This window comes from Hyla sarda, chromosome 3 (genome assembly GCF_029499605.1).
Source record: "Hyla sarda isolate aHylSar1 chromosome 3, aHylSar1.hap1, whole genome shotgun sequence".
Lineage (NCBI taxonomy): Eukaryota > Metazoa > Chordata > Amphibia > Anura > Hylidae > Hyla > Hyla sarda.
The window spans coordinates 30,338,673-30,366,344 of record NC_079191.1 but is presented as its reverse complement, the minus strand read 5'-3'; the positions used below and the strand labels follow the sequence as shown (position 1 = coordinate 30,366,344).

At 44.5% G+C, this 27,672-nt stretch overlaps 1 protein-coding gene across 7 annotated transcripts in view; it reads left to right on the top strand.

Moving 5' to 3' along the window:
- Nucleotides 1-588: 588 nt before the first annotated feature.
- The window catches only part of LOC130360524 (cysteine-rich secretory protein 3-like), a 51,291-nt gene continuing 24,207 nt past the window's right edge, over nucleotides 589-27,672 (top strand). Inside the window, exons 1-5 of one of the 7 annotated variants that reach the window (XM_056563037.1) lie at nucleotides 589-606; nucleotides 1,156-1,283; nucleotides 2,659-2,729; nucleotides 12,372-12,488; nucleotides 16,058-16,148. In XM_056563037.1, the coding sequence (XP_056419012.1) occupies nucleotides 2,667-2,729; nucleotides 12,372-12,488; nucleotides 16,058-16,148 (271 nt within the window). In that variant the 5' untranslated portion in view covers nucleotides 589-606; nucleotides 1,156-1,283; nucleotides 2,659-2,666. Of the gene's footprint in view, nucleotides 607-1,144; nucleotides 1,284-2,658; nucleotides 2,730-10,118; nucleotides 10,241-10,595; nucleotides 10,716-11,471; nucleotides 11,557-11,576; nucleotides 11,725-12,371; nucleotides 12,489-16,057; nucleotides 16,149-27,672 lie in introns of those variants that run through there. The other 6 variants (XM_056563036.1, XM_056563041.1, XM_056563038.1 and 3 more) reach the window with 6 other exon arrangements.

Sequence of the window (27,672 nt, the reverse complement as noted above, 5' to 3'; positions counted from 1 at the left end):
CTCAAAATAACTCAACACACAGACATTAATGTCTAAACCTTGGCAACAAAAGTGAGTACAGCCCTAAATGGAAATGTCCAAATTGGACACAAAGGCCCAGATTGATCAAACTGTGTGAGAGAAAAAGGGGATTGATTTTCCTACAGCAACCAATCACAATTTAGTTTTCACTTTACCAGAGCTCCTTAGCTGAGGTGTGATTGGTTGCTGTGGGAAAATCACTCCACTTTTTCTCTCACACAGTTTGTTAAATCTCCCCAAATGTGTCAATATTCTGTGCGGCCACCATTATATTACAGCACTGCTTTAAGCCTCTCGGACATGGAGTTCACCAGATCTTCCCATGTTGTCACTGGAGTCTTTAGGTGATGACATCACAGAGCTGGAGGATGTTATAGACCTTGCACTCCTCAATCTTCCATTTGAGGGTGCCCCAAAGATGCCCAATAGGGTTTAGGGCTGGGGATATGCTGGTCCAGTCTATCGCTTTTACTCTTCGCTCCTCTAGCAAGTCAGTGGTGGTCTTGGAGGCTTTTTGTTTGGTATCATGTGTGAATACTCCCCTGCAGTCCAGTCTCCGAAGGGAGGGGATCATGCTCTACTTCAGTAGGTCCCAGTACATGTTGACATTTGTGGTTCCTTCAATGACCTGCAGCTCCCCAGCAGTATTAATGCAGCCCCAGACCATGATACTCCGACCAACATGCTTGACTTCTCACCTGGTTGCCACCACACATGCTTGACACCATCTCAACCAAATACATTTATATGGTCTCATTGGACCACAAGCTGTTGGGACATATTGAAAGTTGTAGTATTGCAACAGGAGACACTGTACTAGCCAGAAAGGCTCAAGTAGTGCATGACTCTTGGAACTCCAATGGATTATAATTAAAATGATAAAAATAGATTAAAAGGGAATCAGAATTTAGATAATTTGGTGACCTATAATAGCAATATAAGGAATTATAATAAAACATACAAACTCGTCTTTGCCAAAACTATAATCCATTTAGCTTTCTATAAGCCAAGAAGCCTACAGAGACACAAAGTTTTTGTCCACAATGAGATTATACAATTTTATTTGTGTTTCATGAATGATTTACATTTAATCTCATGTGCTAACACCTGGGAAGCTTTTTTCTTCTATTATAGTAAATCACTCAATGGTGTCGACGGGTTCATCGAGTTTAAGGTCGCGGTACCTCTCCATGGTATATAATCCATTTCTTTGCAGGATTTTCTTGTTTGACCTTCAACAAGAGAAGGTGGTGTGACCACAGGTACAATTCATTTTTTAATACTTATTTTCATATATAATTTATAGAATTGATTATTATAAGGCATTGTAAGGCAAAAGCAGGGGCCGTCTAAAAATTATTTAATTTTTAAAAATGAATTTGCATTTTCTAGCGCTTTAAGTCTATAGAGCTTAAGAAAATTATGTTCTACAACATTTACATATAGATGAATTTGGCTGTGTGTTTGTTGTTGGCATTTTTGTTAAATTTTTTACCCCCCCCCCCCCCCCATTTTTTGCTATTGACGAATTGCCTAGTCAGACCTTAGTCAGACCTTAGTCAGACCTTAGTCAGACCTTAGTCAGACCTTACAAGGGGTACTCCGGTGGAAAACATATTTTTTTTCAAATCAATTGATGCCAGAAAGTTAAACAGATTTGTAAATTACCTATTTACCCTTCCAGTACTTTTTAGCAGCTGCATGCTACAGAAGAAATTATTTTCTTTTTGAATTTCTTTTTTTGTCTTGTCCACAGTGCTCTCTGCTGACACCTCTGTCCATGTCAGGAACTGTCCAGAGCAGCATAGGGGATTTTCTCCTTCTCTGGACAGCTCCTGATACAGGCATCAGGTGTCAGCAGAGAGCACTGTGGACAAGACAAAAAAGAAATTCAAAAAGAAATGAATTTCCTCTGTAGCATAACGCTGCTAAAAAGTACTGGAAGGGACTTCCAGATTTTTTTAATAGAAGTAATTTACAAATCTGTTTAACTTTCTGGAACCAGTTGATAAAAAATAATAATAATAATAATGTTTTCTACCGGAGTACCCCTTTAAGGCTTGATTCTGTTTATTTTATTTTGTAATGCATTTTATTATTTTTTAATTCAAGAATGAATGCAAAAATTGGACAAATAAAAGTTCACTTTTAATAATTTTTCATCATTTTGGATCACCTCCTAACTTTAACTTTGACAAAAAAAAAAAAAAAAAAACAATAATATATTTATCTTAAACTTTGCTTCTACAGAAATGTATAATAAAATGCACATAGGACTACCATATAGTAAATGGTATTTTGTGTATAAAAAATATACATATAAAAATCTTGATTCTTCCAGTACTTATCAGCTGCTGTCTATTTTTTGTGTGGCCACAGTGCTCCTATTGAAAATCATTGTTGTGGCAGTGGAGCATGTGCGATACTGTTCTATTCATTTGGGTGGGAAATAGCCTTCATTTTTGTGATTGGTGGGGATCCAGCAGTCAACGCCCACCATTTAGCTAGTTATGCCCTATCTTGTCATTTAGGAATGACTTTTAATATTCGGAAAATTTTATATATACCGTACATATTCAAATTGAAAGAAGTACTAATACATTTTTAAGGCAATTATTTTCTCTTTTTCTATTTCAGCTTAAGAGATGAATTTGGTGACATTCTTAATACTTTGTCTGACGATATTAGTTCAGCAATCTATTTGTCAGGTAATTCTGCGTGTGCTTGAATTTATTTTCAGAAGTTGAATTTTAATATCACAGTTTGTAACCTGAATTGCAACCACTGTATATAAACATTCTACATCTGTTACATCAGACAGGGATAAGTGAAGTCCTAGGCTTAACCAAGCTGTCTACTTGACGATTACCCCTAAATGACAAACCCCCCTACTTCACGGTGCGATGGTCCCTATTCTGAGAAAAATGCAGGGGCGTAACCAAATCAAAGACAATAAAACAAACACAATACAGAAGTCCGAGAGAAAGTCAAGACACAATGAGTTAAACAGGCAAGGACCAGTGAACAATAACAAAACACAGGGAATGAATAAACACACCGAAAAGTGAGGGAAGCCAAGTCAAAACTAAGAAAGCAGAGCAGTACGACATCAGAAGGCAGAAGGGTAGTTAATGAAAAAGATAGGAGAAGAATTCTCGGGATGTGCACATAAAACGTAACTTTTACTATTATATATATCTTAAAAGGTATATTTTTAGTGTAGGTAAATGATTGCATGGTGGCAAGACAAAAATAATAGAGTATACGCTGACTCGGTGTGGCTGGGCCCAGCCACACACGGTACCGCAATTGACTGTTAAAAGAAAACAGTATCAAGGCTAATAGAGTTATACCACCAACGCGTTTCTACCACCAGTCTCGGTAGTGTCATCAGGGAGGCATATATAATATAAACAGTCGTAACTCATCAAGTAGCCCAGAATGTCATACAATGGAACCACAAGATATGGAAATAAGCAACTACCAACATATTATTTAACAATGTAGGGAAGCCTGGTTACTATTACTTCCATTGGTTGTTCTATAACTTGTTGCCCAAAGACCTAAAAAAGCAGAAACATATATCATGCCAATGATAGGGCTAAGTCTGCACTGTAGCGGTCCTGTAGAGAGAAAATAAAAAGAAGCACATGGGCATTTTTCTTCCTGGGCTGATTTATTCAGATGCCACTGGTATAGGTCACGGTTACTGTAGTTATACAGCAGAGCGACATGAAACATCTGCATCCAGCAGGGAGCCGGGGATTGCCGGCTCAGTTCGCGGGTTCCAGCGAGCGTGTGGCAATTGCGGTACCGTGTGTGGCTGGGCCCAGCCACACCGAGTCAGCTTATACTCTATTATTTTTGTCTTGCCACCGTGCAATCATTTACCTACACTAAAAAATATACCTTTTAAGATATATATAATAGTAAAAGTTACGTTTTATATGCACATCCCGAGAATTCTTCTCCTATCTTTTTCATTAATATTGCTGGATGATTTTGGCATCTAATTTGGTGGCTTACGTAAGACCACCTATACTTATTCTTACATTATTGATAGAAGGGTAGTAAAGTAGTAAATGAAGGGCGAACAGTAACACAATTGAAACTGAACTAGTGCAAGAAAGAACTATCACAGGCAATGGGTAGAGGACAGATTGAGGTTTAAATAGGCCACCTTAGGAACATATGAATGCTGAGGTTGAATGCCATTGGTTCTTTATCCAGTCCCACTAATTGGGCTGGGCATTGTCAGGCAGACTCACCTGTTGCACTAACATTCCAACATATATAATACTATATTATGGTGCTAAATGTTGTCATGAGGAGAATAAGTTAGAATAAATAACCAATGTATGATATTTTGAGGTCCTATACCCTGTACTTCCATCAGATGAATTCTTGTTACCTATTAGATGGTGGATATTGTAGACCTAGAAGTGTTGCACTACAATGGTTCTAGGAAGGGTTAAGGTGGAGCCATATAACCATGTAGTTTGTCAACTCAAATCAGTGTGCAAAACATGAGTGATAGTGAGACCTGCAGTGAGATTTTGTGGAGGTCTTGGCCTAGAGAATCATCAAGGAGCACTCTGGTGGGTCATACGAGAGATCAGGTCGGGGGAGTGGCCGAGGGGTTGTAGAGCCCAGGTAAGGATTGTCACGATTCGGCTGGCTGGATGTGGATCCTCTGTGTCAGCGAGGGATTAGCGTGGACCGTTTCGGTGGACCGGTTCTAAGATGCTACTGGTATTCACCAGAGCCCGCCGCAAAGCGGGATGGTCTTGCTGCGCCGGTAGCAACCAGGTCGTATCCACCGGCAACGGCTCAACCTCGCTGACTGCTGAGAAGGCGTGGGACAGAAGAACTAGGCAGAGGCAAGGTCAGACGTAGCAGAAGGTTGGGGCAGGCGGCAAGGTTCGTAGTCAATGTGGATAGCAGAAGATCTGGAACACAGGCTTTGGACAACACTAAACGCTTACACTGGCACAAGGCAACAAGATCCGGCAAGGGAGTTCAGGGGAAGTGAGGTAATATAGCCAGGGAGCAGGTGGAAGCTAATTAGGCTGATTGGGCCAGGCACCAATCACTGGTGCGCTGGCCCTTTAAATCTTAGAGAGCTGGCGCGCGCGCCCTAAGGAGCGGAGCCACGCGCGCCAGGACGTGACAGCCGGGGACCGGGACGGGTAAGTGACTTGGGATGCGATTCACGAGCGGGCGCGTCCCGCTATGCAAATCGCATCCCCGCCGGCAATGTCAGTGCAGCGTTCCCGGTCAGCGGGTCTGACCGGGGCGCTGCAGAGAGAGAGATGCCGCGAGCGCTCCGAGGAGGAGCAGGGACCCGGAGCACTCAGCGTAATAGTACCCCCCCCCTTAGGTCTCCCCCTTTTTTTGTCCGGTAACTGCTTCACGTGGGACGAGGACACTGGGAGCGATTGTAGGGTTTCCTCATCAAAGGCAGGCAGTTCAGGAGGAGTGGAAATGGGGAGGGAGGGCAGAGGGTGAAGCTTGGTACGGGGCAGAGTGTTACCAGGATGGGGGCTATGAGGAGGCAAAGCATAGTCCTGATAGGCCTTGGGGAGACCAGGTGTAGGAGGAGGCACTGAGGCTTGCCTGACGGGACTGGGAGGAGACGTGAGGCATCTCTTGTGGCAAGCAGGACCCCAATTCTTGATCTCCCCGGTGGTCCAGTCGAGGGTAGGAGAATGATGCTGGAGCCATGGCAGACCGAGGAGGACTTCAGAGGTACAGTTGGGAAGGACAAACAATTCAATCTTTTCATGATGGGGTCCAATGCACATTAAGAGAGGTTCTGTGCGGTTACGCACAGTACAGTACAACTTCACTCCGTTGACGGAAGAAATGTAGAGCGGCTTGACGAGACGGGTCACCGGGATGCAGAACTTATTCACCAAAGAGTCCAGAATAAAATTTCCAGAAGCACCAGAGTCCAAGCAGGCTACGGCTGAGAGGGAGGAGTTGGCAGAAGGAGAAATCTGCACGGGCACAGTGAGACGTGGAGAAGCAGATTTCGTACCAAGAGACGCCACACCCACGTGAGCTGGGTGCGTGCGTTTCCCAGACGTGGAGGGCGAATAGGGCAATCCACCAAGAAGTTTTCGGTACTGGCGCAATACAGACATAAATTGTTATCCCTACGGCGAGTCCTCTCTTCGTGGGTCAGGCGAGACCGATCCACTTGCATAGCCTCCTCGGCGGGAGGCACAGGGGTAGATTGCAGAGGATACTGTGAGAGAGGTGCCCAGAGATCAAGGTCTTTTTCCTGGCGGAGCTCCTGGTGTCTCTCAGAAAAACGCATGTCAATGCGGGTGGCCAAATGGATAAGTTCTTGCAGGTTGGCAGGAATCTCTCGTGCGGCCAGCATATCCTTGATGTTACTGGATAGGCCTTTTTTAAAGGTCGCGCAGAGAGCCTCGTTATTCCAAGATAATTCGGAAGCGAGAGTACGAAATCGGATGGCGTACTCGCCTACTGAAGAATTACCCTGGACCAGGTTCAGCAGGGCAGTCTCAGCAGAAGAAGCTCGGGCTGGTTCCTCGAAGACACTACGGACTTCAGCGAAGAAGGACTAGACTGTGGCAGGATCATTGCGGTCCCAGAGCGGTGTGGCCCAAGACAAGGCCTTTCCAGAAAGAAGGTTCACTACGAACGCCACCTTAGACCGTTCTGTAGGAAATTGGTCCGACAACATCTCCATATGTAGGGAACATTGAGATAAGAATCCACGGCAGAGTCTAGAGTCCCCATCAAATTTGTCCGGCAGGGACAAGCGGAGGCTAGGAGCGGCCACTCGCTGTGGAGGAGGTGCAGGAGTTTGCGGAGGAGATGGTTGCTGCTGTAGCAGTGGCAGAAGTTGCTGTAAAGTGGCGGTCAACTGCGACAGCTGCTGTCCTTGTTGGGCAATTTGCTGCGATTGCTGAGCGACCACCGTGGGTAGGTCAGCGAGACTTGGCAGCGGCACCTCAGCGGGATCCATGGCCAGATCTACTGTCACGATTCGGCTGGCTGGATGTGGATCCTCTGTGTCAGCGAGGGATTGGCGTGGACCGTGTCGGTGGACCGGTTCTAAGATGCTACTGGTATTCACCAGAGCCCGCCGCAAAGCGGGATGGTCTTTCTGCGCCGGTAGCAACCAGGTCGTATCCACCGGCAACGGCTAAACCTCGCTGACTGCTGAGAAGGCGTGGGACAGAAGGACTAGGCAGAGGCAAGGTCAGACGTAGCAGAAGGTCGGGGCAGGCGGCAAGGTTCGTAGTCAATGTGGATAGCAGAAGATCTGGAACACAGACTTTGGACAACACTAAACGCTTTCACTGGCACAAGGCAACAAGATCCGGCAAGGGAGTGCAGGGGAAGTGAGGTAATATAGCCAGGGAGCAGATGGAAGCTAATTAGGCTGATTGGGCCAGGCACCAATCACTGGTGCGCTGGCCCTTTAAATCTTAGAGAGCTGGCGCGCGCGCGCCCTAAGGATCGGAGCCGCGCGCGGCAGGAAGTGACAGCCGGGGACCGTTACGGGTAAGTGACTTGGGATGCGATTCGCGAGCGGGCGCAATTCGCGAGCGAGCGGATCTGACCGGGGCACTGCAGAGAGAGAGACGCCGCAAGCGTTCCGGGGAGGAGCAGGGACCCGGAGCGCTCGGCGTAACAAGGATGGTATACACTGACTAGGAAGTGTTATGAACCTTCAGAGATGGAAGAGAGCAGCAGAGGCTGGTGAATCTGAGAAATTGTTGCAAGGAAACTGTTAGCAGCAAGGAGGTAGTAGATCCACTGAGTCTGTGTAAGTGATGGCTTGAGCCATGTCAGGGAGCAGAGTCTAAGGAGTCTAAGTTTTCACCAGAGCTCGCTGAAAAGCGTGATGGACTTGCTGCAGCAGGCAACACCCAGGTCGCTACCCCTGACATGACTCATCCACACAGGCTGCTTAGGAGAAAATGGGGTACAGGAGGAATATGGCAACTTGTAGTCAGGATAGCAGAAGGTCACGGCTGGCAGCACGGTAGCGAGAACAGGGACATAGCAAGAGGTCAGTAGGCAGACAGCACAGGAGCAAGGTCAGGTCAAGGAGCAGGTAGGAACACGGTAAGGCAAGACACAATAAATGCTTTCACCATATTGGTAATACTATAAACCATCCTGCTTTATAGTATTACCAATATGGTTTAATATTTGTTTTGATATCTGGTATATAAGAATAAAGTAATTTCTGCACATTCTTCTGACTATAATACTTTTCGCCCATAGATAAGCTATTGATACGCTAATAATATGGACCCGATACCCACTGCGCATGCGCGGACCGACAGGATTGACCGCAATACGTCATATATGATGACGCGGTCGCCGGGCCCACCGGCGCAGCCGCAGTGGGTAGACAGTGATGTGTACGGGTAAGGACAGCTCCGCACCTGATTGGCTCGTAATGCGTTGAGCGATCGGAGGCGGATATGATGTAGTCATGGGCTTGACAGTCTTCTGACGCATGCGCAGATGCTTTGTTTACAAACATCTACATTAACTGAATGTGGCAGCGATGGTTGCGATCGGCTGGCAGATGAAGCGACCACGATGGTTAAATGGCTGATAGTGAAGTTATCTTCCTAATCTTATGTATTTACACAGGTTTTTATGACACCGATCAGTATTTATGTATATTGATTGTTTTGTATATGTAATGTTGCTATGACAACTGAGTCTTCACTATGATTGACAAGATGGATTCCCAATGGGATCTGAAAGGAGGTGTGGTGTTGGATAATTACACATTCACAACACGAGTTGTATCCAATGAAATGCACTTGCTGTATATATATATGTGCACTTTTAAGAATGATGTTATGCTTGATAAAGGCTATTGTTGCCGAAACGTTGTAACTTTTGGGGTGAATAAAGAAACCAGCTTATGAAGATCCTTGACCTATTGGTGCTATGATTCCTGGACTTTGCATATATATATATATATATATATATATATGCCAGCGGGGGTATATACATATATATATATATATATATATATATATATATATATATATGCGCCAGCGCGCGGGGGGGGGGGGGGGTGTATATATATATATATATATGTACAGTACAGACCAAAAGTTTGGACACACCTTCTCATTCAGAGTTTTCTTTATTTTCATGACTATGAAAATTGTAGATTCGTACTGAAGGCATCAAAACTATGAATTAACACATATGGAATTGTAGACATAACAAAAAAGTGTGAAACAACTGAAAATATGTCATATTCTAGGTTCTTCAAAGTAGCCACCTTTTGCTTTGATTACTGCTTTGTACACTCTTGGCATTCTCTTGATGAGCTTCAAGAGGTAGTCACCTGAAATGGTCTTCCAACAGTCTTGAAGGAGTTCCCAGAGATGCTTAGCACTTGTTGGCCCTTTTTGCCTTCACTCTGCGGTCCAGCTCACCCCAAACCATCTCGATTGGGTTCAGGTCCGGTGACTGTGGAGGCCAGGTCATCTGGCGCAGCACCCATCACTCTCCTTCTTGGTCAAATAGCCCTTACACAGCCTGGAGGTGTGTTTGGGGTCATTGTCCTGTTGAAAAATAAATGATGGTCCAACTAAACGCAAACCGGATGGAATAGCATGCCGCTGCAAGATGCTGTGGTAGCCATGCTGGTTCAATATGCCTTCAGAATAAATCCCCAACAGTGTCACCAGCAAAGCCCCCCCCACACCACCACACCTTCTCCTCCACACCAGCACATCTGTGAAGTGAAAACCATTTCAGGTGACTACCTCTTGTATCTCAATAAGAGAATGCCAAGAGTGTGCAAAGCAGTAATCAAAGCACAAGGTGGCTACTTTGAAGAACCTAGAATATAGTTGTTTCACACTTTTTTGTTATGCATATAATTCCACATGTGTTAATTCATAATTCATAGAGTCTAATTTTCCATGTAAAAAGCCAAACCCTTTTTTGTTGTTTTTTTTATTACTTCAATGTTTTCATTTCTTTTTTCAAAATAAAGTTTTATTGTTTTCAACGAAAAGAACAATCAGTAGATCAAGATGTTTACTCATAGTAACAGGTACCATACATCAGAAAACAGTCTCTCCAGATTAGTCTGTGTACCCTTGCAAAACAAGAAACAGTCATATATACTATCACTAGATAAAGTAAAATGCAGGGTTTATGGAGAAAAAGCCACCTCGCCAAGCTGAATCAGGTGAAAAACTGCGCATGGTATATACTGTCAAGGGGCCATGTGGGTAGCAATCCGTATTAGCTAGGCTATAGAGTAGTACCATCTATTCTTAGGTACCAAGAGGGAGAGAAGTATGTGAAGCACAATAAAAGGGGAAAGAAATAGGCGGGGGGGGGGGGGGGGGGGGAGAGAAAGGGAGAGGAAAGAGAAGAAGTAAGAAGAAGCAGGTCACTTCTGGAGACACATACCTCATGGACTGGGTCAGCTCGGCCCTCCTCCAGATCGGTAGCAGCAACAGACATGAGGAGAGCAGGCCACTGTGGTGTCGGATTGGCCACGTTAGTGCCCCAAGTGCAGGGAATCAAACTCCGGCGATGACAGGAAAGAGAGCCAGGGGCCCCAAACGGACCGGAATTTGTTGTGTTGACGTTTAGAGTTAGCAAGTAGTTCTTCCAATCTACATATACGGGAAATTTCCTGAAGCAAGGACGAAAAGGTGGGCGGTTGGGGTGAGCGCCACAGTCTGGGAATCACGGTGCGGGCCGCTATCAGCATGTGCTGTAATAAGCTATCAGTTTTCATTTTTTTAAAGCTCCTATAAATAGCAACGTGTGGCTGAATTATCTAGACCTTTGACAAGGAAGTATTGTGTGTTGCCCATACTGTTTCCTGGTTTTTAGATTGTGGGGGTGGTTTAAAAAATGCTCTGTGGAAAAAATGCTCTGTGGAAAACTCCAAGCGCTTTCTTAGGTAATAAAAAAAATATTCGATATTTATCAAGTCTGTGCACCTTTTTTGTAAATAAGGCGCACAGCCGTCGAATAGAATGCAAAAAAAAAATATAAAAAATGCATAAAAAGCTGCTTCTATATTGATAAATCTCCCCCATGGGGGTTAATTGAAACTAGATGTAATGTGTAAGGCTGGGTATGAATGAATGAATGGAAGGTTAAGGAACATAGGAGGAGATTTATCAAAACCAGTGTAGAGGAAGAGTGGGGCAGTTGCCCATAGCAACCAATCAGATTGCTTCTTTCATTTTTAACAAGGCCTTTGAAAAATAAAAGAAGCAATCTGATTGGTTGCTATGGGCAACTGCACCCCTCTTCCTCTACACTGGTTTTGATGAATCTCCCCCATAGAGGGAGATTTATCAAAACCTGTCCAGTTGCCCATAGCAACCAATCAGATCACTTCTTTCATTTTGCAGAGGCTTTGTGAAAAATGAAAGAAGCGATCTTATTGGTTGCTATGGGCAACTCAGCAACTTTTCCAGGAAAGTAAAGTTTAAAGGCGTACTTCGGCCCTGAAACATCTTATCCCCTTCCCTCAAACAGGTGGGTGGGTTCGCCACCCACCTGTTTGAGCTGCATGCCGCAGTGCCAGCTCACAAACAGCCGGGTGGCGACCATGGGGATGGAGTCATAACGACTCTGCCCCTGTGTGATGTCAGCCCCCACCCCTGCTATGCAAATCTATGGCAGGGGGCATGACAGCTCAAACAGGTGGGTGGCAAACACAAGATTGCAGGGGTCCCCAGCAACAGGAGCCCCACAGTGAGACATCTTATCCCCTCTCCTTTGGAGAGGGAATAAGATGTTTCAGGGCCAGAGTATCCCTTTAACCACAATGCTGTGTCCCACCCCAGGACTTGAACCACCACTGGGGTCTCCCATTCACTGCCCTGCCAGGATCTTCCAGCTTATCTTAAAGTTTTACATACTGTGAGATCCCCATAGACCACAATGGGCCTATTGGTTTAGATTGGCACAAAGTCAAAGAGTTAATGCACGACTAGCCCATTAGTTCCCTATACCATTAAATAAGGGAGGGCTAAATATTCGCGAATATGCGCATATATTTTCACATATGTGCATAAATTTATTGTGAACATGCAAATTTCCCGAATATATGACGAATATTCGTCCATATATTTGCGAAATATCGCGAATTCGAATATGGCCTATGCCGCTCATCACTATATACAACAAGAAGATGTCCTTTCCTTGCTACCCCCTGGTCTTCCTTTTAAGGTCCCCCTTTGAGTTGCTCTGCTCTGTTTCATTAATATTTTGTCAATGGGTTGGGATTGTGGAGTATTTCTAGGTATTATCCCCATTTATTTATAACCCTTGTTTGGTTTGTTCTGCAGAAAGAAGCCTACAAAAAACATCTGTGTGAACATGCACACATAAGAAAATACATTGTCGACAGGCACAATGAGCTACGAGGACAGGTGAAACCCGCTCCGAACAACATGCTGAAAATGGTAAGTCATCCCCATAGGTTTCTGCTCTTTCTGTATTCTTCAAAGCTGACTATGCGATTATTGTATGGTGAGAGACCAGTAAAGATTCGGATAGGTGTATTAAGGGGAAGCCCACCTGGTCCATCTAGTCCGTCCTCATTTATTTCTTTTGCATTTTTTTCTTTATCTTTTATTTTGCAGTTTGGAGTAGATGTATTAAGATAGATATACTCCCACCGGCCCCTTTATTAGGTACACCTGTTCAATTGCTTGATAACTCAAAAACCTAATCAGCCAATCAACAAAAACCTAATCAGCCAATCACATGGCAGAAACTCAATGCATTTAGGCATGTAGATGTAGTCAAGACAGCCTCTGAAGTTCAAACTGAGGAAAGAAAGGGCATTTAAGTGACTTTGGTGGCATGGCTGTTGGTGGCAGACAGCCTGGTCTGAGTATTCCCGAAACTGCTGATCTACTGATATTTTCACACACAACCATCTCTAAGGTTTACAGAGAACAATCAGAAAAAGAGAAAATATCCAGTGAGCAGCAGTTGTGTGGAAAAAAAATAGCTTGTTGAGGTCAGAGGAGAATGGGCAGACTGACTTGAAGTGATAGAAAGGTAACAGTAACTCAAATAACCACTGGTTACATCCAAAGTATACATAATATCATCTCTGAATATAAAACAGGTCTAACCTTAGGGAAGATGGGCTACAACAGCAAAGACTACACTGGGCACCATTCCTGTCAGCTAAGAACAGGAAACTGAGGATTAGTGTTGAGCGGCATAGGCCATATTCGAATTCGCGAATATTCGCGAATATATGGACGAATATTCGTCATATATTCGCATATTCGTTATATCCTCGTTTTATTTTCGCATATGCGAATATTCGCGTATGCGAAAATTAACATATGTGAATATTAACACATACAAAATTAGCATATGCTTATTTTCGCATATGCGAATTTTCGCACGCCAGTCTCACACAGTAGTATTACAGCCTTCTTTACACCACACAAGCTGGAAGCAGAGAGGGGGGATCACTGTGATGTGTACTGTGAAGAAAAAATAAAAATAAAAAAATAAAAAACGAATATTCGTAATTACGAATATATAGCGCTATATTCGCGAAATTCACGAATTCGCGAATATGCGATATTCGCGAATAATATTCGAATTGTGAATATTCGCGAGCAACACTACTGAGGATACAATTCACACAGGCACCAAAATTGCACAATGAAAGACTGGAAGAATATTACCTGGTCTGATGAGTCTCGATTCCAGCTCTATCATTCAGATGGCAGGGTCAGAATTTGGTGTAAACAACATGAAAGCATGGATCCCTCCTGCCTTGTATCAGGTTCAGGCTTGTGTAATGGTGTGGGGGACATTTTCTTGGAACACTTTCGGCCCCTTAGTACCAATTGATCCTGGTATAAACACCACAGCCTACCTGAGTATTGTTACTGACCATGTCCATCCCTGTATGACCACAGTGGACCCATCTTCCAGCAGGATAATGCCCTATGTCACATGACATCATCTCATACAGGACAATGAGGTCACATGACATCATCTCATACAATACAATGAGGTCACATGACATCATCTCATACAGGACAATGAGGTCACTGGTCTCCAATGGCCTACACAGTCACCAGATCTCATCCACTGGATCAACGCTGGGATGTGGTGGAACCGGTGATTCTCATCATGGATGTGCAGCCGACAAATCTGCAACAACTATGTGATGTCATCATGTCCATATGAAGGAACTATGTGATGTCATCATGTCCATATGGAGGAACTGTGTGATGTCATCATGTCCATATGGAGGAACTGTGTGATGTCATCATATCCATATGGAGGAACTGTGTGAAGTCATCATGTCCATATGGAGGAACTGTGTGATGTCATGTCCATATGGAGGAACTGTGTGATGTCATCATGTCCATATGGACTAACTGTGTGATGTCATCATGTCCATATGGAGGAACTGTGTGATGTCATCATGTCTATATAGAGGAACTGTGTGATGTCATCATGTCCATATGGAGGAACTGTGTGATGTCATCATGTCCATATGGAGGAACTGTGTGATGTCATCATGTCTATATAGAGGAACTGTGTGATGTCATCATGTCCATATGGAGGAACTGTGTGATGTCATCATGTCCATATGGACTAACTGTGTGATGTCATCATGTCCATATGGAGGAACTGTATGATGTCATCATGTCCATATGGAGGATCTGTGTGATGTCATCATGTCCATATGGAGGAACTGTGTGATGTCATCATGTCCATATGGAGGAACTGTTTGATGTCATCATGTCCATATGGAGGAACTGTGTGATGTCATCATGTCCATATGGAGGAACTGTGTGATGTCATCATGTCCATATGGAGGAACTGTGTGATGTTGTCATGTCCATATGGAGGAAGTGTGTGAAGTCATCATGTCCATATGGAGGAACTGTGTGATGTCATCATGTCCATATGGAGGAAATGTGTGATGTCATCATGTCCATATGGAGGAACTGTGTGATGTCATCATGTCCATATGGAGGAACTGTGTGATGTCATCATGTCCATATGAAGGAACTGTGTGATGTCATCATGTCCATATGGAGGAACTGTGTGATGTCATCATGTCCATATGGAGGAACTGTGTGATGTCATCATGTCCATATAAAGGAACTGTGTGATGTAATCATGTCCATATGGAGGAACTGTGTGATGTCATCATGTCCATATGGAGGAACTGTGTGATGTAATCATGTCCAGATGGAGGAACTGTGTGATGTCATCATGTCCATATGGAGGAACTGTGTGATGTCACCATGTCCATACAAAGGAACTGTATGATGTCATCATGTCCATATAAAGGAACTGTGTGATGTAGTCATGTTTATATTGAGGAACTGTGTGATGTCATCATGTCCATATGGAGGAACTGTGTGATGTCATCATGACCATATGGAGGAACTGTGTGATGTCATCATATCCATATGGAGGAACAGTGTGATGTCATCATGTCCATATGGAGGAACTGTGTGATGTCATCATGTCCATATGGAGGAACTGTGTGATGTCATCATGTCCATATAGAGGAACTGTGTGATGTCATCATGTCCATATAGAGAAACTGTGTGATGTCATCATGTCCATATTGAGGAACTGTGTGATGTCATCATATCCATATGGAGGAACTGTGTGATGTCATCATGTCCATATGGAGGAACTGTGTGATGTCATCATGTCCATTATTGAGGAACTGTGTGATGTCATCATGTCCATGTGGAGTAAAATCTCTGAGGAATATTTCCAGCACCAAGAATGAAGCCAAAAGATCCAGGACCAGCAACCTAATAAAGTGGCCAGTCAGTTTGTGTTTATCTGAATGCTTTAATTTACTTACTATTAATTCTGGAGCTGTCAGAAATCAGACCCATTAACTTATTTTCCTTCTGAAGTTCCTGCGAAAAGGTTACAGACAGCACATTGTATGTTACTGTATCTGTTTTGCTTTTTTCCATGGAGGTTAATGGTTTCTATGTGTATTCTTTTCTTTAAGGAATGGAATGATCAAGCAGCAAAAACTGCACTTAATGTGGCGAACAAGTGTGAACATGCTCACAGCAAAGCAGATGAACGGCAGACAGACAGTATGTACTTTAGGCTTTTGGATTTAGACATTGAGGAGAGCAGTGTTTATCACTGAAGGGGTGATAGAGAAAAGCTGGGAGAGGCATATATGGCACAATAACAAAAAGACAATGATGAGCCATATGTACTGCCATTGGCATGACTAGAGATGAGCAATCTTTTCAAAAATTCGATTCGGCCGATTTGTCGAATTTTCAGAAAAAGTTTGTTTCGATCCAAATTTTTTCGCGGCAAATCTATATTAAAAAAGGCTATTTCTAGCCTACATACAGCCTCTATAGGGGTATAGAACACTTTTCTGTGTTCTAAAATGCATATGGAGTGTGCTGGGTTAGTTACATAGTTACATAGTTAGTATGGTTGAAAAAAGACATACGTCCATCAAGTCCAACCAGGGAATTGAAGGGAAGGTTGTAAGGGGATAAGGGAAAGGGATGTAGTTTTATAATTCTGCATAAGCATTAATGTTATTTTGTTCCAGGAATGTATCTAACCCTGTTTTAAAGCTGTTAATTGTTCCTACTGTGACCAGTTCCTGAGGTAGACCGTTCCATAAATTCACAGTCCTCAAGGTAAAGAAGGCGTGTCGCCCCTTTAGACTAAACCTTTTCTTCTCCAGACGGAGGGAGTGCCCCCTCGTCCTTTGGGGGGCTTTAACCTGGAACAGTTTTTCTCCATATTTTTGTATGGGCCATTTATATACTTATATACGTTTATCATATCCCCCCCTTAAACGTCTCTTCTCAAGACTAAACAATTGTAACTCCTTTAATCGCTCCTCATAGCTAAGATGTTCCATGCCCCATATTAGTTTAGTCGCGCGTCTCTGCACCCTTTCCAACTCCGCAGTGTCCCTTTTATGAACAGGCGACCAAAACTGAACAGCATATTCCAGGTGAGGCCGTACCAATGCTTTATAAAGGGGGAGTATTATGTCCCTGTCCCTCGAGTCCATGCCTCTTTTTATACATGACAATATCCTGCTGGCTTTGGAAGCAGCAGCCTGACATTGCATGCTATTCTGTAGTCTGTGATCTACAAGTACACCCAGATCCTTCTCTACCAGTGACTCTGCCAGTTTAATCCCCCCTAAGACATACGACGCATGCAGGTTATTAGTACCCAGATGCATAACTTTACATTTATCCACATTGAACCTCATTTGCCAAGTGGATGCCCAGACACTTAGTCTATCCAAGTCATCTTGTAACTTATGCACATCCTCTATATACTGGACCGTGCTACAAAGCTTGGTGTCATCTGCAAAGATAGAAACAGAGCTGTTAATACCATCCTCTATATCATTGATAAATAAATTAAACAGCAGCGGGCCCAGTACTGAACCTTGGGGTACACCACTAATAACCGGGGACCAATCAGAGTACGAATCATTGACCACCACTCTCTGGGTACGATCCATGAGCCAGTGTTCAATCCAGTTACAAACTAAAGTTTCCAAGCCCAAGGACCTTAACTTACCTGTCAGACGTCTGTGAGGGACAGTATCAAACGATTTAGCAAAATCCAGAAACACTATATCCACAGCCATTCCTCTGTCAAGGCTTCTACTCACCTCTTCATAAAAGCAAATTAGATTGGTTTGACAACTTCTATCCTTAGTAAACCCATGCTGGCTATCACTTATAATACTATTATCCCCTATGTATTTCTGTATGTAATCCCTTATAAGTCCTTCAAACAATTTACCCACAATGCACGTTAGACTTACCGGTCTATAATTGCCTGGCGAAGACCTAGAGCCCTCCTTGAAGATTGGTACCACATTTGCCTTGCGCCAGTCCCTTGGCACAATACCAGACACCAGAGAATCTCTAAATATCATGAACAAGGGTACAGATATTACTGAACTTGCCTCTCTAAGAACTCTTGGGTGTAGTCCATCCGGCCCTGGAGATTTGCTTACATTTACTTTACTTAACTTACCTTGTACCATCTCTACATTAAGCCAGTTCAGTACATTACATGATGTGTTACCAGCACTGACCTGGCCAATGTCAGCTCCTTTTTCCATAGTGTATACAGAACTAAAGAACCCATTCAGTAGCTCCGCCTTCTCTTGATCGCCCGTGACAACCTCCCCATTATCATTATTAAGGGGTCCTACATGCTCTGTCCTTGGTTTTTTTGTATTTATATATCTAAAAAAATATTTAGGATTAGTTTTGCTTTCTTTGGCCACCTGTCTCTCATTTAGAATTTTTGCTGTTTTTATTACATTTTTACAGATTTTATTAAGCTCCTTGTACTGTTTAAATGTTATCGCTGACCCATCAGATTTGAATTTTTTGAAGGCAATTTTTTTGTTGTTTATTGCTCTTTTAACCTCATTTGTCAGCCATGTAGGATTTAGTTTTAATCGTTTATATTTGTTCCCCTTTGGTATATATTTAGCTGTATAGTTATTTAGAGTTGATTTAAAGATGTCCCATTTACCTTCTCTATCAGTATTTGAGAACACCTCCCCCCAGTCTATGTCCTGTAGTGCAGCTCTCAGCCCAGGGAATTTGCCTTTTTAAAGTTATATGTTTTTGCCTTCCCCGCCTGTCTTTGTTTTCTACATTTTAAGTCAAAGTAACTATATTGTGGTCGCTATTACCAAGGTTTTCCCGCACAGTTACATTACCAACCAGCTCTGCGTTGTTGGAAATGATCAGATCCAACAAGGCATCACTTCTTGTTGGGTCCTCCACAAACTGGCCCATAAAATTATCCTGCAATAAATTTAGGAATTTTCTCCCCTCTGTAGTTTTAGCCAGCCCCCGGCCCCAATCTATATCTGGATAGTTAAAATCTCCCTTTATTACCACTGTACCTGCCCGGGCGGCCCTCTCTATTTGTTTATACAGCCGACCTTCTATCTCTTCAGTGATATTAGGGGGTCTGTAGATTACACCAAATATTATTTTTTCAGTATTTCCCTCCTTTTGTAATTCTACCCACAGTGATTCCACATCCTCAGAATCATCACACACTATGGCATCGTTCACACTGACTTTCATACCACTTCTTACATACAGACAGACTCCACCACCTGAAATAATACTGTTATTCAGAATAACATGCAGATTACCGGTATCACTTTTAGAATCAGTGCTGCACCGCAGCACAATTACAGAGCCTGGTGGTGGCATCAGTGTCAGGAGACCATATAGTGGCTGAATGACACAGCGTGGAGTTGTTGGCAGCATGAGGACACCACATAGTGGCTGAATGGCATAGTGTGGAGGTGTTGGCAGCATGAGGACACCATAAAGGGACTGAATGACACAGTGTGGAGGTGTTGTCAGTAGTGTTGCTCACGAATATTCGCAATTCGAATATTATTCGCGAATATCGCATATTCGCGAATTCCGCGAATATAGCGCTATATTTCCGTAATTACGAATATTCGTTGTTTTTTTTTTCACAGTACACATCACAGTGATCACCCCTCTCTGCTTCCAGCTTGTGTGGTGTAAAGAAAGCTGTATTACTACTGTGTGAGACTGGCGTGCGAAAATTCGCATATGCGAAAATTCGCATATGCTAATTTTTGCATATGCGAATTTTCGCGTATGTTAATTTTGAATATGCTAATATTCACATATGTTGATTTTCGCATATGCGAATATTCGCATATGCGAAAATAAAACGAGAATATAACGAATATGCGAATATTCGCGAATATATGACGAATATTCGTCCATATATTCGCGAATATTCGTGAATTCGAATATGGCCTATGCCGCTCAACACTAGTTGTCAGCATGAGGAGATCATATAGTGACTGAATGGCATAGCGTGGAGGTGTTGGCAGCATGAGGACACCATAAAGGGACTGAATGACACAGTGTGGAGGTGTTGTCAGCATGAGGAGACCATATAGTGACTGAATGGCATAGCGTGGAGGTGTTGGCAGCATGAGGAGACCATATAGTGGCTGAATGGCACAGCGTGTAGGTGTTGGCAGCATGAGGACACCATATAGTGGCTGAATGACACAGCTTGGATGAGGCTGAAGCATGAGGACACCATATAGTGGCTGAATGACACAGCATGGAGGTGTTGGCAGCATGAGGAGACCATATAGTGGATGAATGGCACAGCCCGGAGTTGCCAGCAGCATGAGTAGGCACTAGGCCTTCACAATCCCTAATATTAGAAGATGAATTAAGAAATTTAAACCGAAGATTTTGGATAGCGGGTGCTACCTATGAGAAAATTTGAAATTCCCAGACCAAGGCCCCACAGCGGCATCAGTAACCCATATGTTGCCTAAATGACACAGCCTGGAGTTGGCTGATGCACGAGTACACACCAGGGCTTCACAATCCCCGCCAAAAACACCACAATTTTAGAAATTTTTGAAAAAGATTTTGGATAGCAGGTGCCACCTATGAGAAAATTTGAAATTCCCAGACCCAGGCCCCACAGCGGCATCAGTAACTCATATATAGCCTGAATGACACAGCCTGGAGTTGGCTGAAGCACAAGTTCACACCAGGGCTTCACAATCCCCCCAAAAAACACCACAATATTAGAAATTTTTGAAAAAGATTTTGGATAGCGGGTGCTACCCATGAGAAAATTTGAAATTCCCAGACCCAGGCCCAGCAGCGCCATCATTTTTTTATTTTAAATTTAAAACAACCTTTGCGTGTCCCGGACCCTAGCGTGTAGGTACAAAGGATCAAATCCAACAAGCCCCCACAGGGCTCATGTGGCCGTGAGATTTAGGCTCAACATCTCCATTGCCCTTACCGGCCATTGTTTCCAAGACTTCTCGCAAAGGCAAACCATGTGAAGAACAGCGTGACACCGCCGTGACCTGCACACATGGTATGCTGAAGGGGCACTGAGACTTGTCCGGGCCGTGGAGGCTTAAGACACAGTGGAGGATGTGGAGGCGGAGTAGCACACTGTCGCAGGACCAACGGGCTGACAGAGTGTAGCAGGAAGCAGCATTGAGTACACACCAGGGCTTCAGAATCCCAAAGAAAAAACAACCATTTTTCAAATAATTTTAAGAATATTTAGGACAGTGGGTGCTACCTATATATTGCCTGAATGACACAGCCTGGAGTTGACTGATGCCTGAGTACACACTAGGGCTTCACAATCCCTCCAAAAAAACACAACAATTGTAGAAATTTTTGAAGAAGACTTTTGGATAGCTGGTGCTACCTATGAGAACATTTGAAATTCCCAGACCCAGGCCCAGCAGCGCCATCAGTAAACCATATATTGCCTGAATGACACAGGCTGGAGTTGGCTGATGCATGAGTACGCACCAAAGCTTCACAATCCCTCATAAAAAAGACAAATATTTTTTACGAAAAATTTTAACGAAAATTTAGGACAGCGAGTGCTCTCTATATATTACCAGAATGACGCAGCCTGGCTTTGGCTGCAGCATGAGGAGACCATTGAAATGTGTGATTTTTTTATTTGAAATTTAAATCGAAATTTGTGTCTCGGACCCCGCGGTGTGGGTACAAAGGACCTAATCTCACAAATACCCACAGGGCTCATGTGGCCGTAAGATGTAGGCGCAACGTCTCCATAGCCCTGACTGGCCATGTTTGGTTTTTGTACCTTTGTTTAAGAACAAGCGCATATCCAAGAGTCCAGAAGACTCTATTATGCAGGACGGTGGACCACCAAAAGACATTCTTCTATAAAATAATTTTTTATGAAATAAAGAAGCAGAGTTCATCCCTCTGCGTATTGTTTTTTGAAACTTTTACTTAAAAAATCACACGCAACAATCGTTCAATGGTATAATGGTTATTATTGTGGAAAATTCAAGTTTATTATTGTGATAATTATCAGAAAATCTGAAAAAAACACTACCCAAGAGGGTTTAATAACCCCATACATTGCACCATAAATATTGAAATTTAAATTAAAGGGGTATTCCAGGCAAAAACTTTTTTATATTTATCAACTGGCTCCGGAAAGTTAAACAGATTTGTAAATTACTTCTATTAAAAAATCTTAATCCTTTCAATAGTTATTAGCTTCTGAAGTTTTCTGTCTAACTGCTCAATGATGATGTCACGTCCCGGGAGCTGTGCATGATGGGAGAATATCCCCATAGGAACTGCACAGCTCCCGGGACGTGAGTCATCAGAAAGCAGTTAGACAGAAAAAAACAACTCAACTTCAGAAGCTAATAACTATTGCAAGGATTAAGATTTTTTAATCAAAGTAATTTACAAATCTGTTTAACTTTCCGGAGCCAGTTGATATATAAAAAAAGTTTTGGCCTGGAATACCCCTTTAAGCATATATGTATGTATTTCAATAATCCTAAAATTAAAGGCCCAAGCCCAGAAGCATCATGAATTCAAGTAGTTCCTGAAAGACAGAGGAGCAGTCAGGAGTAGGCATCAGCAGTACCCAAGAGGCTTTAATAACCCCTTACATTGCACGATCAATTGTGAGATCGAGCAATAACAGGTGTGTTATGCCCTCAGATGTCCGGGGCAACACGCGCGCTACACTGAACGGACCAGCGTGTGTCTATCTTTCACCGACAGGTGCGGGTAACCCGCTGAACCCCGTTCGCGATAGGGATCAGGGATTGCAATTATTTGCCAGGAAAGAAGAATCACAACTAAGCGTAGGTCATAAGCTCGGGTTCATTAAGTCCCTGCCCTTTTTACACACTGCATGTCTCTACTACCGATTGGATGGTTTAGTGAGGTCCTCGGATCGGCATCGGCGGGGTAGGAGAAGGCCCTAGCAGAGCACCGAGAATTTAAAGATCATAGCTGAAATTTGCATTAAGCATGTATTAGCTACTGCTAAACTTCCAAAAATTGAAGGCCCAAGGCCTGAGGCATCGGGGAGGCAATTATTTCCTGAAAGACACAGAATGAGTCAGGAGCAGTCAGGAGCAGTACCCAAGAGGGTATCATAACCAACCCCTTACATTTAAAGATGAATGTTGAAATTTGCATTAATCATGTATTTAGCTACTGCAAAACATCCAAAAATTGAAGGCCCAAGGCCTGAGGCATCAGGGAGGCAAGTAGTTCCCGAAAGACACAGAATGAGTCAGGAGCAGTCATTCGAAGTACCCAAGAGGGTTTCATAACCATCACCTTACATTTAAAGATGAATGTTGAAATTTGCATTAAGCATGCATTTAGCTACTGCTAAACATCCAAAAATTGGAGGCCCAAGGCCTGAGGGCAGGGAGGCAAGTAGTTCCTGAAAGACACAGAATGAGTATGGAACAGGCATTCGCAGTACCCAAGAGGGTTTCATAACCCCTTACATTTAAAGATCAATGTTGACATTTGCATTAAGCATATATTTAGCTACTGCTAAATATCAAAAAATTTAAGGCCCAAGGCCAGAAGCATCAGTGAGGCAAGTAGTTCCTGAAAGACACAGGATGAGCCTGGAGCAGGCAATCGCAGTACCCAAGAGGGTTTCATAACCAACCCCTTACATTTAAAGATGAATGTTGAAATTTGCATTAAGCATGTATTTAGCTACTGCTAAACATCCAAAAATTGAAGGCCCAAGGCCTGAGGGCAGGGAGACAAGTAGTTCCTGAAAGACATAGAATTAGTATGGAGCAGGTATTCGCAGTACCCAAGAGGGTTTCATAACCCCCTTACATTTAAAGATCAATGTTGACATTTGCATTAAGCATATATTTAGCTACTGCTAAACATCCAAAAATTAAAGGCCCAAGGCCAGAAGCATCAGTGAGGCAAGTAGTTCCTGAAAGACACAGGATGAGCCAGGAGCAGGCAATCGCAGTAGCAAAGAGGGTTTCATAACCCTAATTGATAACCCAAGAGGGTTTCATAACCAACCATAATTGGGAAATGTTGGTGTAGCAGCATGGTCAATCTACTCTGAGGCATCTGGCATTGGTGGCTGGAAATCCTGGCTGATCGATTCCTGATTCATCTTGACAAACGTCAGTCTCTCCACATTTTTAGTGGACAGACGAGTTCGCCTTGGGGTGACTATGGCCCTGGCCGCACTAAACACCCGCTCTGATGGCACACTACTGGCCGGGCAGGACAGCTTTTCCAACTCTGCTAGTTGTGGCCATAAATCAAGTTTGGCTGCCCAGAAGTCCAGTGGATCTTCAATGGTTGTTGGCATGGCCATGTCAAGGTATGCCACCACCTGCTGGTTCAGGTCCTGCTCCATGTCTACCTGCTGCTGATGAGTTGCTTCACTATGCGGGTGAAGAAAGCTATTCATCAGCGACTGTAGACTCAGGCTGCTGCTGATTGAGCTGGTACTGCTCCTCCCACCCCTCCCCTCCCCAGCCACCCAGTGGAAGGTGAGCGCAGAGGGCCCCCCGAGCCAGACCTGCAAGTGGATGGCCAACTGACTATGCAGAATCTCTCTGTAGTAGGTCAGTTTGTCCTCCCTCTCAATGGGTGTAAAAAAGGCCCCCATTTTGGGACGGTAGCGAGGGTCTAATAAGGTGGAGATCCAAAAGTCATCCCGCTGACGAATTTTGACAATTCGGGGGTCACTACGCAAGAAACTAAGCATGCATCGTGCCATTTGCGCCACTGACTCTGAGGGACTACCTGCCTCCATCTCTACTGCATACTGCCACGGTGTGTCTGGGTCCTCTGTCTCAACTTCCTCATAACCCTCCAGCTCCTCTGGCTGCTCCTGCTCCTCCTCTCCTGTCCGAAGACTAGAAACACCGGCCATCTCAACACACCTAAATTGTGCTCCGCTCTGCCCCTCATCATCCTCCTCCTCCAGGTCAGCCCCCACAGGTCTCATGTAGCCTTGAGATGTAGGAGCAACGTCTCCATTGCCGTGACCAGCCATGGTTTCAATCATTTGTTGTAGAAAATGTAGGAGTGGAATTACATTGTTCATGGCGTAATCCAGGCGACTCACAAATAATGTGGCTTCCTCAAAGGGCCTCAGCAAACGGCAGGTGTCACGTATGAGCTGCCACTGGTTCACATTGAAGTTACACAGGGGAGTACTCCTATCTGCTTGGATCATCAAGAAATTGGTGATGGCTTTTCTTTGTTCGTATAATCTGTCCAACACATGGAGGGTGGAACTCCAACGTGTGGCAACGTCACAAATAAGACTATGTTGTGGGATACCGTTCTGACGCTGGAGCTCAAAGAAGGTGTGCTTGGCGGTGTACGAGTGGCTGAAGTGCATGCACAGTTTCCTTGCCATTTTCAGGATGTTTTGCAAATGGGGTGAAGACTTGAGGAAGTGCTTGACAACCAGATTCAACACGTGTGCCATGCAGGGCGCATGTTTCACACTTCCTTGTCACAGCGCGGACACAATGTTCTTCCCGTTGTCGGTCACCATGGTTCCCATTTCCAGATTTCGTGGAATAAGCCATACTCGGATTTATTTACGAATGAACTTTAGCAGTTCCTCCCCTGTGTGACTCCGTTCGCCAAGGCAAACCATGTGAAGAACAGCTTGACACCGCCGTGCCCTACACACATGGTACTATGAAGGGCCACCGAGATTTGGACGTGCAGTGGAGGCCGAGGACACGGTGGAGGATGAGGAGGCGGCGTTGCACACTGTAACAGGACCAACTGCCTGGGAGCGAGAGCGTGGAGGAGGAAGTGGTGTGACCTGTCCAAGTTGCTGTTGTGGCTGTGCAGGAACCACATTTACCCAATGGGCCGTAAAAGACAAGTATTGTCCCTACCCGTAGTTACAGCTCCACACGTCGGCGCTGCCGTGCACTTTTGAACACACCGACAGGCTCAAGGACTGGCCCACCTTCTCTTGAACAAACTTATGCAGGGCTGGTACTGCCTTCTTCGCAAAGAAATGACGGCTTGGGACTCTCCACCTCGGCTTGGCACAAGCCATCAATTCTCTGAAAGGTGCAGAGTCCACCACTTGAAAAGGGAGGGACTGCAACACCAGCAACTTGGACAGGAGCACATTCAACTTCTGCGCCGTTGGATGAGTGGGCGCATACTGTTTTCTCTTGGACATGGCTTCGCCGATGGATTGTTGGCGGAATGGCTGACTAAAAGCGGGAGAAGCAGGAGCGACAGAAGGAGGGTTTGACACACAGCTCTCTTCGGCTGAGGTGGTGGAGCCTTGGCTGGATGAAGGAGGGAGCGGATGGCCACTGGGTGATGCAGCAGGCTGGACCACTACATCGGAGCCACGGTTCACCCAGGCCGCTTTATGGTGGCGAAGCATGTGTTGACTCAGGGCCGTGGTGCCGACATTGGGACCCTGGCCACGCTTCACCTTCTGCCGACAGATCTTGAATGTGGCTACGTGAACCTCCTCCGGATGCCTTATGAAAAACTTCCACACCGACGAGTAGCTGATTTTCCCACCCGCTGTCCGCACTAATTGACTGCTACTGGCGCTGTCTCTAGGAACCCCTGTTCCACTACCTCCCGGAAAGGTAGGCTGCCGCAAAGCAGGTGGTCTCCCCCGGGCACATTTGGCTCCTGAATTTTCACTACTGCCACCACGCTGACTGCCAACCGTGCTAACGCCTTGCTGCCTCAAGGGCAACCTGCAACTCTCTTCTCCTGATGATGATGAAGCCCCTTCTGCACCCGGCTCCCAATTGCGATCGGCTTCATCATCATCAACAGTTGTGTGCACGTCACTGATGTCCTCCTCAGGTTCCCCAACAGTGTCTGCTTCAGGACCCTGAACACTTGCAACACCGCCTCCCACGTCACTCTCTGCATCACTACTTGGCCGCCTAGCGGAGCAAGCGGCGCATGTCTCCTCCCCTACTTGGCTGTCCAGTAGCTGCTGACTGTCCTCTATTAGATCGTCCTCAGTAAATAGTGGAGCTGAACCCACAGCATAAGATACTTCTCTAGGAGAGGGAACAGCATAGGACAAAGGCAATGGGAGGACAGGGACTGCTCCCGGGCCATGCCAACTGAGGGTTGTGTCTGAGGAACCCACCGACTGTTGACTGGGGGTGTCAGATGTCACTTGTGATGATGTGGATGAGCGTGTTAACCAATCTACGATGGCAGATGGGTTGCTGCGGGAGACACGACCTCTGGCTGATAACGGGAGCTCAGGCCTCTCGCTGCGACTCCTGCTGCCACTCGCCCAAACTGCCAACTCTGCCTGAAGTATTTAGGCCTCTGCCACTCCCCTGTGCACGTCCTGGCACTTCTCTGCCTGACATACTTAGTGCATTTATGAGGGTATTACAATGCGCTACACTACTCTTTAAGCAGTATTTGTCTAGAACAGCAGCAGGTGATTACTTATGGCTGTCCTTTCACAGTATGTAGGCCCTTGACAGATTAAAAGGTTCTAGATAGTACAATTCTTGGATGTACCTATGCGGTCTGCACTGATGAGGGCAGTAATAATTGTAACTATATGCAGAAAAAACTCTGTATTTTTGTAAAACACCAGCCTGTGGATACTATTGTTTGGACTTTGACGGTGTGGAGCACCTTGACAACTTAACAGGTACTAAATGGTACAATACTTGGATGTACCTATGGGGTATGCACTGATGAGGGCAGTAATATG